This window comes from Aspergillus saccharolyticus (assembly GCF_003184585.1).
Source record: "Aspergillus saccharolyticus JOP 1030-1 unplaced genomic scaffold BP01scaffold_1, whole genome shotgun sequence".
Lineage (NCBI taxonomy): Eukaryota > Fungi > Ascomycota > Eurotiomycetes > Eurotiales > Aspergillaceae > Aspergillus > Aspergillus saccharolyticus.
Genome location: NW_020290611.1, coordinates 1281597 through 1293589, shown reverse-complemented (window position 1 = coordinate 1293589; position 11993 = coordinate 1281597). Strand labels below are relative to the sequence as shown.

General features: G+C 52.1%; 4 protein-coding genes across 4 annotated transcripts; 1 reads left to right on the top strand and 3 right to left on the bottom strand.

Moving 5' to 3' along the window:
- Positions 1-1721: 1721 nt before the first annotated feature.
- BP01DRAFT_286958 (uncharacterized protein) lies at positions 1722-4101 on the bottom strand (the record flags this gene model as incomplete). Its single annotated transcript, XM_025571486.1, has 2 exons — positions 1722-1884; positions 1946-4101. The coding sequence occupies 2 exons, from the start codon at positions 4099-4101 to the stop codon at positions 1722-1724; spliced, it is 2319 nt and encodes a 772-aa protein (XP_025435967.1).
- Positions 4102-6959: 2858 nt separating this feature from the next.
- Positions 6960-8564, top strand: BP01DRAFT_11037 (uncharacterized protein). The gene is made up of 2 exons (XM_025570313.1): positions 6960-7726; positions 7879-8564. The coding sequence occupies exons 1-2, from the start codon at positions 7268-7270 to the stop codon at positions 8260-8262; spliced, it is 843 nt and encodes a 280-aa protein (XP_025435966.1). The 5' UTR covers positions 6960-7267; the 3' UTR covers positions 8263-8564.
- BP01DRAFT_352513 (DUF1776 domain-containing protein) lies at positions 8257-10252 on the bottom strand. Its single transcript, XM_025573962.1, has 4 exons — positions 10168-10252; positions 9765-10107; positions 9542-9705; positions 8257-9474 (listed from the first exon to the last, which is right to left on the bottom strand). Exons 1-4 carry the CDS (start codon positions 10198-10200, stop codon positions 8575-8577), a joined length of 1440 nt encoding a protein of 479 aa, XP_025435965.1. The 5' UTR covers positions 10201-10252; the 3' UTR covers positions 8257-8574.
- Positions 10253-10438: 186 nt separating this feature from the next.
- On the bottom strand, positions 10439-11891 carry BP01DRAFT_310204 (uncharacterized protein). The gene is made up of 3 exons (XM_025572407.1): positions 11595-11891; positions 11356-11541; positions 10439-11297 (listed from the first exon to the last, which is right to left on the bottom strand). The coding sequence occupies exons 1-3, from the start codon at positions 11729-11731 to the stop codon at positions 10670-10672; spliced, it is 951 nt and encodes a 316-aa protein (XP_025435964.1). The 5' UTR covers positions 11732-11891; the 3' UTR covers positions 10439-10669.
- Positions 11892-11993: the final 102 nt, after the last annotated feature.

The following is an 11993-nucleotide window of genomic DNA, read 5'->3' as shown; positions in this document are numbered from 1 at the left end:
AAAGTGAGCCTAAGGTTGGGCGGGGGGGGGGGGAGCACGGGGACTGCAAGTCTGGAAGACCCAATTTCCCCCGGACGATCAGGGCTTGCTTGCTGGGGGTGCTTGCTGGGGGTGTGGACCTTTGCTGGAGCCAACTGTGGTGGGACAGATTCGCCGGAGCGATGCAACTAAAACTGCTAGAGGAAATTCAGCTGTATCCTAATTAATCAATAGAAATGACAATCCCAGGACAATCCTTGGAGTAGTGTGACTGCTTTCGGCCACAGCTCCGATGGCCCAGGCGCTCTGCAACCAATGATGACCAGACTTGAAGTCTAGGGATGGCCCGGAGTGTCTTGGAATCCCCGGAAAGTCATGCAGTGAATATCACCAATCAGATGAATGAGAGATATATTGACGAGTGGGAGACAGACATGAATTGGTAGATGTCTGAAGTATGATGATGATGATGATGATGATGATGATGATGATGATAATGATGAATGAAAGAATGAAATGGAGGGGGCGGGGGAAGAAGGAAAAGTCGAAGGGAGGGAAACTGGAAAGAATGTACGGAGTAAGCGGGCATGCGGATGACCCCGCCCGAGTTCCCCTTCCCGCCATCCACCGTTACGGCATTAACTACTAGTATTTAACTTTTAGGTAGTGACTCAGTCCAGGCCAGCCCTTCCCATGACCGCCCATTACTTTCAAACTTTTCCCACCCGGTTCGTCCAACCCAAAGATTTTCTCATTTGAGTTGTCGTCGCCATGTGTGTGTCTATGTGTGTGTGTGTATGTGTGTCTCATGCTAGTACAAAACCCCATTTCTCAGTCGAGGTCCCAAAATGTTGCCTCGAAGGTGGTTTCATATTTCTCTGCAGTCCCCAGTTTGAATTTGAAACCACGGCCACAGCCCTACTCAGCCAAGATAGGCACTATTCTCAGATGTTAATTTAAAACACGGGGCCAAGCAGGGACCATGCGCACCCATGGCAGATGAACTGTTGGAGACATCCAATGCAATAAGATTATCGTTTCACCAGCTTTGACGTTGGCCGATAACGCTCACTCAACTATTTGAGGCATATAAACAGGGTTGTGTGGAGAAAAAAAAATATCGGAAAAGTTAACAGGGTCGAACGAAAGTGGAAACCAGAAGGTTTCAAAGCCGGGGTCAGTCAGACAAAAGAGAGTCACGAATTGAACATCACACAGTGATTAGGGGCTAATGATGGGTATCCAAGAAACGAATTGCGATGCCCGCAAATTGGTTCAGAGGGCCAATGCAGCAGATCGATCTCTGGGCCAGAATTCGGAGCAGCTGGCAAGGCCTGCTCAAAGATAGAAAAGACTTGGTGAAACGAAGAGAGGACAATGACCCACAATCATGGCCTTTGAAAAGCAGAAGACCGAGTCGATAATCATCCTTTGCGAGTCGCAAGTAAACATCGACACCGGGAAAAAGACGATCGAGCCATGAAAAGAATTGAGAAAGGAAATGAATCGAGACGGCAGAAAGGAGTGAAAGGTAACCTCACAGGGTCAATGTCGGGAAAGGCAAAGTAGATACTCGAAAGAAAGAAACGGGAGAAAAGTGGAATATGTAACGAAGAAGATGGAGTGACATGCCGAGGTAAACAGGTGCAATGATGCAACATGTGAGCTGGGAAGATAGGACATAGCTTTTTTTGCTTTGCTAAAGGAGGCTTGCATAGCGAGCACATAGAGGCAGCAGGAAGTCAGGCCTCGGTAGCGACGGATTTCTTCCGGTGAAAGAGGCTGCGAGTGCGAGATTTGCTGCGATTCTTCTTGTCAGGAGTACTACCGGATCGCTGACTGCGGCCACGACCACGAGAACTGGCATTATGGTTGTCGTCTGACAGATATTTGTCCTTGTATATCCTGAAAGTATGAATAGTCAGCTAAATCGTTCGCTACCCATAAGGACAGTCTATAGACGTACCAGCTGTTGCCAACCATGTTAATCCCCTTAGCTTCCGCTTGGCGATAGAACTTCGCGGCCTTCTTCAAGTCTTTCTTACAGCCGATACCTTCTGCGTAACAGAACCCGGCCTCTGCGAGCGCGTCCCCGTCACCCCACTGACCCGCAATCTCGAAGCAACGTAAGGCCAGGGATTTGTCCTGCTCTATACCCCACCCGTTCAGATGACTCACACCGAGCTCATAGATGCTGAGAGCAAATTGAGCGCGATAAGCCTTCTGGAGCTCTCTCATACGCACAGGGATGGACGGGTTAGAGTCGTCCATGAGCTCTAGTCCCACGGAGTCTACAGCCTTGCGCAACCACCGTACACCCTCTTGCTGATTCGGTCGCATTCCCCAACCATGACGGCAAGCTAATGCATAGAGCAGCATCCCCGTAGGATGATTCTGCTTTGCCGCAATACGAAGGTGATACGTGGATTCATTGAGAGATCCTTTCTCGTGGCACTCAATACCTCTGGTCACGTGTTCGTCTGCCGTGATGGGGGCCGAAGTCGTGTGTGTTCTGGCCGTCTGCGGGCGCAGAGTGGATTCAGAGCCAGCAGAAGACGTAGCATCGGCATTGTCATTTCTGGACGTTTCGGATTCTGTCTGCGTCGGTGGTGCAGGTTTGCTCACTGCTGGTTCAGATGGTGCAGCTTCTGCTGTAGCAGACTCGGTGGATGTCCGCCTTGGAGGTATTGGGCCATCACTGGGCAAGAGAGAACTCGCTTGTGGTAGTGGTGGCTCAGGTGTCAATAGTCTCCGAGACGAACTGGGCGACTCGCGGATAGATCGCGACTTGGAAGTCACAGACTCTTTACCTGATGGTGATGGAGATGGAGTCCGCCGAGACTCAGAAGGTTCCGCAGCCGCCTGGCGATCAGGACTCTCAAACAGCGGTTCTTGCCATTCAAAATGAGGAGTCTGCAGGCCCGAGAAGACAACCGAGTCGCGACAGACAGCGCGTCCCCGAGGCAAAGCGTACTTGGTGTGGATATAAGACGAAACAGCCGAGGATGGATCCTCGTGTGGGTGTAAAGCCAAATCCGCTGGAGATGGCACCCTGATAGGACTGGGCTTGTGTCCACGATTGATAGTGCTTTGTATCCCTTCAGATGAGCACACCGGTCCGGGGGCCGAGAGACTCGTGCCAGATCGACTCAAGGGCCGAGAGAAATTATACGACGGGCGGGACAATCCGTAGTTGGACGTTTCTGAGCTCATAGACGGAGACCGAGGATGTGAGCGGATCTGGGCATTAGACATGGGCGAGTAAGGCATAGACATTGCGCTACTGGAGGACATTTTCCGTGGCTTTGAGAACGTCGAGCCTGCAGCTGAGCTGCTGTAATCATCATCTGAGCTCTCGAAGTGACCACCTCGGGAACTGCTCGGTGGCCGCGAGAGAGGAGAGGCAGGCGGGGCCAACCCACGCGACGGAATATTCAAGTGAGAAGCTGAATCGGTGGACGAAGTTCTAGATGGGGGCATCAGCACAACCCCTGCCGGAGGCGTAGGACCCTCAGAGGGGGCACGAGAAGGAGCAACAGAATAAAAGCGACGGGGCCCTTCGGGGGCACTGTAGGCAGAGATGTTGTCCGGAGACTCGGAGCGTGGCGGAACGAAGACATCGACGGTCAATTCTTGTCGCGGAGTAGTATTATCGTCTATTTCTTCCTCCATCTTCTCGTGTTCAACTTCTTGCGCCTCTAGTTCTTTCGATTCTGCACTTGACAGGTGTGAGATGGCACTGAGCCGTGGATGCTCGGACTGTGGGCGGAACTTAGGCTCCTCCACCTCCGGGTTCATCTTCTGCGTTGGCCGTCTCGATAACTCATGGCGCTTTCCTCCGCGAGCATCACTGGTAGACGCCGATCGGAAATAGCCTGGTCGAGGTTGCGAAAGAGAGCGTGCCACACTGGATGGAGGCAATCGGCTCATTCGACGGTTTCTCCGGGCAGATTCCTCCAACTGGCGGGCTAAAAGGCGGCCCTGGGCGGCAAAGGCGTCGAGCGGGGAGAGCGCGGGAGGGATTTCACCATCGTAATGCTCAATGCGCGGGGAGGGCGCCCCGCTGCGGAGGGTATCATGGGAAGGGGAGCGAATCTCACCGAATCTAGGCCGGAGGGCCATGCCTGTACCTAGAGTTCGTCCACTTGCTGCGATTACAGAGCTCTGCTCATCCAAAATTCACCACAAGAGCTCGGTTTCCCACTAGCGAGCCAATCAGGTCCATTAATTGAAGATCTCTTATTGAGAATCTGACAAAAGTTTGGACCAAATCGCGAAAGCGCAGTAATACCACAATGAGTCTTGAAATTTTGGGGCGAGCGACAGGAAGCTGATGATAATCTGTAAAGAATCGAGCTGGATGCGTGCGGAGCGAGACAGATTGTGGGCGGCAGGCGGACGACACAAAGCGACACAAAGGAATGACAGCCCCGTGGGGTGGAACGGAATTCGGAGCAAGAGGGATCAGTCGGCGGCGATAGGAGACAGATGCGAAAGGGTAGTTTCAAGCGACGAGGCCTGGATTCGAACGACAGAGAACCGAGACGGGAGGAGAGGAGGGGAGTGCTAATTATTCGGCAGCGGCGATGGTGGTGGCGGTGACAATTAGTGAGGGAGGCTGTCTATTGGAATTGATGAAGTGGTAGACAGTGGTATGTCGTAGTAACTAATGTCAAGACAGAGAGATAGATTCTAAGGTAGCATTGTGGTTGAGAGGGGAGGATAATGATCAGACAAAAGCAACAACGACAATACAGAAAGGTAGCGAGAAGAGTAAGAGGAGAAAAAAGGACGAGGAGGAGAATCGAAAGAAAGATGGACTGCCAGACTAGTTTGGGGGAGGGAGTGGCAGAGGTTACTACTACTACTAACTCTGTTACGCCCCGACGATCGCCAAACCAGAACCGGTGTTCTGGGCAGTCTCCACGCTTCCTGCTGCTGCCACTGCCCGTAACGTCATTACAGCTTGCAGTGCTGCAGGTCTGCAGTCTGCAGGGGCCGGCCCCGTTTCAGGGGGAACAATTACTGTAACTACCAACAACATTGACTGTGCGAGTAAGTTTACAACCTACAAAGTAAGTCAAAGAAGTTACCTTCCTAGTAATTGGGTAGTTGATAGTTGGGTAGTTAACTAAGGTAACTCACTAACTCAACTAATGAAAGAAGATGACAGCTTCTCTTCCAACTTTAGTTTCCCCCCCCCCCTTCCCCTCTCCCTCTCCCCTCCTCTCACCCTTACGTTATGGACTGGGCTACTCTCTGCTTGGCAGATGCATGGGTCCGAAGAGCCAAAGATGAGCTTTACCAGATTGGTTGTGTTGGTGGGGCTGCAGAGATATAAACCACCCTGTTGTCTTCAGCTGCCCTAGAGGGGCACACGGCAGACACAATACGGAGTAAGTTCCAATGAGTCTTTCAATGCACCTAGTAACATGTCAATGGTAGTTGACTGGTGGATTTACCTTCCTCTCCCCTCGCTCTCCCTCTCCATTTTCCCCGCCCGAATCAGTCAGAACTCAGGGGTGACTGATGGCTGTCGCATTATTGCTCGGTTTATTGGAGGGCGCTCGGGGAAATCCCCAGCTTCTAGAAGCGATGGGTCGAACTTGGAAACTCGGCCAGTGTCGCGGTGTCTTGTTGCTACGCATCACTACTGGTTGATAGTCGGATTCACCCTTGGGAGGCGACTGCACGGTGGAGTCCGAACCAGACTTTTGAGTTAATCCATTTTACTATTTATAATTCGATCATCTTTGATTCTTCCCCCCTCCCCTCTCACCCCTGCCGGGTTTTGTATTCCCCGGTTGGTCGCGATGGCAGCTCGAGTCTATTTGGATTAATATGCTGAGTGAGCTGCCATGGGTGGTGGTTGACATTACTGCATCTCTGCTGCATGCATGGTTTCTTAGCCCAGACCATAATCACTACTGTTATCACAGTCATTCGAATAGGCAGGAATCACAGTAAGGGAGACAGCGGGATTGCTCTTAGGGCCATTTTGGCACTTTTACTCAATCAAGTGCGACTTTTAAGGTAATGTAACTACGTAGCCTTTAACTGTTGACGGACGCCCCCTTTAGAACAGGAGCTTCATGGAATCCCAGCCATTGCAGGCACTCCCAGTGTCGTTCATAAGGTATAATTAAGTTAGACCTTGAATGAGCAATACTATGTACCTTTCTATTCCTCAAAGGTTTGCTTTCCTTTGGCAACCCACCCTTTCAGACTCACTCTGTCAAGCATAAAAAAATTCTTTCGGAGATCATGTTTCGTTGTGCCGAATTAGTCAATAATGTTAAGATCTTATTGCCTGATTAATTAAGTTGTCCCCGGTCTAGATTGCTTTTTTTGTTGGGTGGCCCGAAACCAGGCACCCTCGCACTATGATAGGCTGCACTTCGGCCGGAAATCGAGGCGCCGGGGGAAAATCCATTCGAGGGCAACATGACTTGGATGAGTGGCCAAATGAGTAAGTATTTGATACTGGACTGGAATCCACGAGTCGCACAGTGCTCACTCTTTCTGTTGCCATCGGCATCACGAACCAGGAGCCACTGCAGGGTGGTCGGTGACTGTGCAGTGTGCACCAACACCACCAAGGGGGATGAGGTGAGAGCTGCCTCGCAAACATGAGACACAACAAGACCCCCTCGACCCCCACTGTTCATCATTTCATCTGAACGACAGCCGTTGGAATGCTGGAGGAGGGCGGAGACACACACCACTGCAGGTGCTTGGCGGTCTGTCACTGTCAGTCAACTCATGCCCTAGATGCCCACCTACCTACCAGGTACTTCTATACCACCTGCGCGTCCAGACTCAATCATTGTGTTGGTCAGCGCAAGAAGAGAGAAAAAGAGAAGAGCAAAAGAGCGAATCAAGAACGGTCAACTGGGCTCAAATTAGTGAATTTTAGTGGGAGAAGCGAACGCGGTTCTTCATCTCCAGCGGAGACAATGATTCTCCATTCCATCCAATCAGCGTCCATCGAAGCCCGCTCTCCGCAGAAGCTTAGGCGTTAGCAGCACGAGGTTGATAAAGACAATTGAACAACTAACTCAAGGAAAGGAAAAGAGTCCCGACTCGGTCTAAGACAATGGAGAGATCCAGCTATGATTGCGGCTGGCGCGAGACGAAAATCTCTGCGGTTCAGGCTTTAGACAAGGATTACCGACCTTTCCTGATACCAACACCTAAGCTTCTTCCCTCCAAGACCGCTGTGCGGGGGGACTGACTCGAAGCTCAGCAACAAGCCTAGAAACAGAAGACGGCAGGCGAAAGTTCCATAATGAGTCGATTTCGTAACAAGTCCATCTACAGCCTCTTAGGCGTCGACTCCTCCCTTGACCACAAGCACGTCTACGAGACATCCTGGCTGCTGCCCCCGCTGGCTCTTGCGTGTCTGCGCGGCCTCATCGCTCTATACATCTTCACCACCATCTTCACCATCTGGGGCTGGTATGGCACGCACGGAGAAAGCTACGCGATCGGCGAGACCTTCAGCTACTTCACCTGGCTGACCTACTGGGGCATCGGCTTCTACATGCTCACCTCCGCCACCCACACAGCCTGCTACGCTCTGACGGGTCGCTCGATGCTCTTCGACCGCTGGCCGCGGGCCCTGCGCGCCCTCCACGGCCTGTTCTACACCACCATCACCACGTATCCATTCCTCGTCACCGTCGTCTTCTGGGGCATCCTCTACTCCCCTCCGTGGTATACCACCGTCGAGCCTGCTTGGCAAAATGTAAGTGCCAACCCTTACACTATCACAAAACGAGAGCAAGAAAGCCATTCTTTGTCCCCGCCCCGAACCCGAACATAAAGAACTATACGAGGATCAGTTGATACCCCGCCACCATCAACACCACTACTAACACAAATGGACATAAACCTTAGATCTCCCAACACGGCCTAAACTCCTTCTACGCCCTGCTGGAGATCATTCTCACTACCACTAACCCTCACCCTTTCCTCAGCTTGGCAGTCCTCATCTTCCTTCTCCTTCTCTACGTCTCTCTGGCCTACCTCACCTATCACACGGAGGGCTTCTACACCTACAGTTTTTTGGATACCGGCGCGCATGGTGAACACAGTGGGAAAGTCGCTGGTTACTGCTTCGCAATCCTCGCGGCGATTTTGGTGTTCTTTTTCCTGTCGTGGGGGGCTATTTGGTTACGCCGCTGGTTGACGCACGGGAAAGTGAAGCGATCGTTACGCGACTCGGGAAAGCTGGCCGAGGGCGAGCCGGAGGTGATGGAGTTTCCTACTCTGCGAGTCTAAGGGAGAGATGTTGACATGATTGTGCTGGGAACAGATTGAAGGACTGATGTGAGAAAGGTGGGGAGGGGTCCGCTGTAATATGATGTTTACTTTGATCACTACTTTCGGGATTATGCGTCCAAGCTGGAGTTTCAACTGCGTTCATGGCTTCGTTATTCGATGCGCGATTTCGGATTCAAATGAAATGGGTTGAGTTGAGTAGTGTTTTTCGGTAGATCCAGAGCATATCCCTGTTTTTTTGGCCAGGTCTAGGCGAGGCAAGGAAAACTATATCCCAATCATAGATTCTGCACCAGAAACTGATGGGCGCTACTACACCCGCTCCCAGCCGCTCGTCTCACTATTACTCCCCGCACTAGCGGAACTCTCCCTCGGCGATGATGATGAAGAAGAAGTCGCGTGCTGCTGCGGCTGAAAGTGACAAGGATAGTGCTGCTGCTTCGACCTCAATCCCAGCATCCAGCCAACCAATCCAGAGGGTACCCACTCCCCAATTATACTATACGCTCTTGCGCCCCTTCCGGCGTAAATGACAGACTTCTTGCTGCCTCGGCGGCCGAACACATCCTTCGTCGGCACCTCCAGCGCATCCTGCACCGCGTTATGCAGGGTGCGCGCCGACGATCCCCGGATGAGACTCGGGCCTGCGGGTGCCGCAGGCCGTGCTTCAATGCTGTTCAGATACTGAGACGCATACAGCGAGCGCTGCTGGACGCTCCAGCCCAGCACCTCCGTGCCGGCAATATGGCTCTGCGGAGTCCGGTAGGACGGACCAAGGTCGATGTTTCCGAGCTTTAGCTCGACGACATGGATGTTCGGATGGAACGTCAACTCGCGGCGGAGGGAGGTAGCGAATCCGGATAGCGCGCGAGTGGTTGCGACTTCGGGCCCGCTGAACGGAGCGGAGAGGGACGAGGAGATTGTGGGGTAGGCGATGATGATGGTGCTGTGGTTATTGCGGACGTTAAGGAGGGGGAGGAACAGTTGCGCGGTAAGGATAGGGGAGAGGAGACGTGTGTTGATTGTGTCGACCCAGGTGGAGGGCGGAATTGTTGCGACAGGGCCGCTAGTATAGGTGGGTGAGGGGACCAGGATAAGTCCACTGAGCTGGCAGGTGTGAGGTTGAAGGCCGGCGACCGGTGATTGTGGTTGGGTGATAAGCGTGTGGATTTCGCTCAGGGAGGGGTGAATGCCAGACGGGCTGGAGGGAGTCTGTGAGCGTGATGCTGGTATTAGTATAGGCTGGTGGGTAACTGTGAAGGTAGTGTTTCGCTCTTACGGTAGAGAGATCAAGCCAGAGGGACCGGATGTCTTCGCGGCTTTCGCCTCTGATAATCTGTTCTTCGTTGCTAGCGGATACGGTCACATAGACAATGTATCCTCGACGTTCGAGATCGGAGGCGATCGCTCGAGTCATCGGTTCGTGCGCCGATCCCGCAACAACTGTTGCGACGAGTTAGACCTTTGAACAACGGATCGGATGAGTTCTGATCCAAGCATACCCACGATTTCTTTGCGAGCGCCATTCCCGGCCCTCCTTGCTCGCCGCCGTTTACGATTCAGCTTTTTGTTACTAAGGTATAGGACGCAGGTGGTTCCGACGAAGGCGAGAATGGCCGCACTCCATGCGCGATTATGCAGAACCCATCCATGCGCGCGATCAACCAAAGACTGCGATACAGCCGGGCTCGGTCGATATCTGGGCGAGGGGCGAACCGTTGAAGGGAGCCAGGTCTGGTCGGAGAGGGTGTCGCGAATTACGTTCGCGGCGTGATCGACTTGGCGATCGATAGAATCGGCGACCTGATGAGAATATCGCCTTACGTCATGCGGGATCCAAGCCAACTACAACAACGAAACATGTTAGTGCGTGGTGGGCATGCGAGTAGAAAGAAGACAGCTCACGTAGTCGAAAAAGAACTGGTCGTCACTAGTCATGGTGATGGTTGTCCGCTGCGCTCAGACACGGCAGTCGCTGATGGAGGAAGGATGGGGTGGTGGATGAAAAGATCGAGCAATAAACTTGGGATCCCCCCGACTTATCGGCGGGCCGGTCACATGAGCGTCTTCGTTCTATGGATAAGTCATTGTCAATCCATCACTTGAGCGATAGCCCTCGTTAATCTATAAGCGAATGTGATGCCATCTTGGAAGATCTACTTGATATTGATGCTTTATCCTATTCAAGATCATGCTCAGGGTGTAAAGGTTTGCTCCGGTGTCACCATAATCCAGAAATATGTTTGCCATGATCGCACTAATACTCAATCATTCAAACGACACGTGCCACTTTTGTCAAGGTCAAATCAGCAGTAGTAGCATAGTAATTGCATTCAAAACACTCAAGGCTCTTGACACTGGCAGTCTAGATTCAAGGAAGATATGCGCAGCACTGCGAGATCCAGTCCTATTCTAGAACGTGCTTCGGGGCCTTCTCAAACATTCGGATCGTATCCTCTAGCCGCTTCTCAAACTCCTGCATCTCATGGCTATCTTGATCGTCGCCCATGTTGCTCTCCTGCTCGTCTTCATTGTCCTCATCGTCACGTCCACTCAGCAGTTGCAAATCGACTACATCCCTGCCTCCACCGCGTACTCGGCTTACCGACATGATATCGCGATAAAGTCCCATCGACGTTGGCAGCGTGACATCTTCCAAACCCTTGCTATCTAGCTTGATGAACCTCGCATCCAACAATCGAAACTGTGCTGCCCAGACGTGTTGGTCTTCGACTTCCATTGTCACTTCCCAGGATGTGCCTTGGCCCAGCTTCACCGAACCGCCTACAGGCACACTGGATAGTGCTCCAATGACCGTCGATGAGATGCCTACCGAGACTTGATTTGACTGGCTTTGCGACACAAGTGTGCGGGTACCTTCTAAAATGTAGAGACCTGTGAGAAGCCAAATTTTTGGGCGGCGCGCGAACTTGAAATTGAGAAGATAGGAGCTGCGGGCTGCGGAGAGCCACAGTTTGAGCTTCTGTTGCGCCTGTGGATTGTTGAGAACTGAAGTAAGCAGGAAGGATTCTGGACTATAGATATCTTGTGAGTCCGAGATACACCTGCCGCATCTGGAGTAGATTCACTTACTCTTTTAGGATGATTCGTCTCCCTTTTCTTGCGGTAACTATCCGCTCGAATTCTTTATCATAGGCTAGACGAAGATCGACTATGTCGCCTCCGCTAAGGCCAACACCAGGAGATCTGCGAGAGGCACCGCGAAAGACGGCATTCGCAAAATCACTTGCATAGGCATGTTCCTGCAGTGCTTCGTCGCTTTGCATATAATCAGTCAGTGCTTTAAGGAGCTTAGATTCAGGGTCTCAGACCTGAGCAGATCGTGTGTATAATGACGTGCTGCCAGAGGCTGCCAATACTTCTCTAACACCAGGGATCCAAGCGTCAAGGCTTCTGGCTTCTCACCCACTCCATAAAGGTAAAAGGAAGAGTCATCACTCGCTGCCATGATAGGAAAAGGAATGAAAGTTGACTTTTGAAGACCGATGTATGTATAACACGAGTCACTTTTAAAAATCTCCTGCGCACAAGCAAAGTCAGATAAAAGCCCAGTGGAGCTCACAAGGCCTTGACATGTTCTTGACACTGACAGGAGATAGCGGCCCGCGCGGGGCTGCCTTCGGTGCGGCTGAGAGATCCATGAGGCCCATTCCTGCCAAATTGAGTAATCCCTGGCGAGGGCCGGGGGCAATCAACCTCCTCCTCGCGAG

Bases quoted from the DNA above. Each gene is read 5' to 3' on its own strand.
- BP01DRAFT_352513 (XM_025573962.1), bottom strand. From the start codon at position 10,200: ATGACTAGTGACGACCAGTTCTTTTTCGACTAC. The intron at 10,108-10,167 runs GTGAGCTGTCTT...TCGTTGTTGTAG, and splicing joins ACCAGTTCTTTTTCGACTAC to TTGGCTTGGATCCCGCATGA. The intron at 9,475-9,541 runs GTAAGAGCGAAA...TCACGCTCACAG, and splicing joins TCTGGCTTGATCTCTCTACC to ACTCCCTCCAGCCCGTCTGG.
- BP01DRAFT_310204 (XM_025572407.1), bottom strand. From the start codon at position 11,731: ATGGCAGCGAGTGATGACTCTTCCTTTTACCTTTATGGAGTGGGTGAG. The intron at 11,542-11,594 runs GTCTGAGACCCT...TTATATGCAAAG, and splicing joins TATACACACGATCTGCTCAG to CGACGAAGCACTGCAGGAAC. The intron at 11,298-11,355 runs GTAAGTGAATCT...AGATATCTATAG, and splicing joins AGACGAATCATCCTAAAAGA to TCCAGAATCCTTCCTGCTTA.
- BP01DRAFT_11037 (XM_025570313.1), top strand. From the start codon at position 7,268: ATGAGTCGATTTCGTAACAAGTCCATCTACAGCCTCTTAGGCGTCGAC. The intron at 7,727-7,878 runs GTAAGTGCCAAC...CATAAACCTTAG, and splicing joins TCGAGCCTGCTTGGCAAAAT to ATCTCCCAACACGGCCTAAA.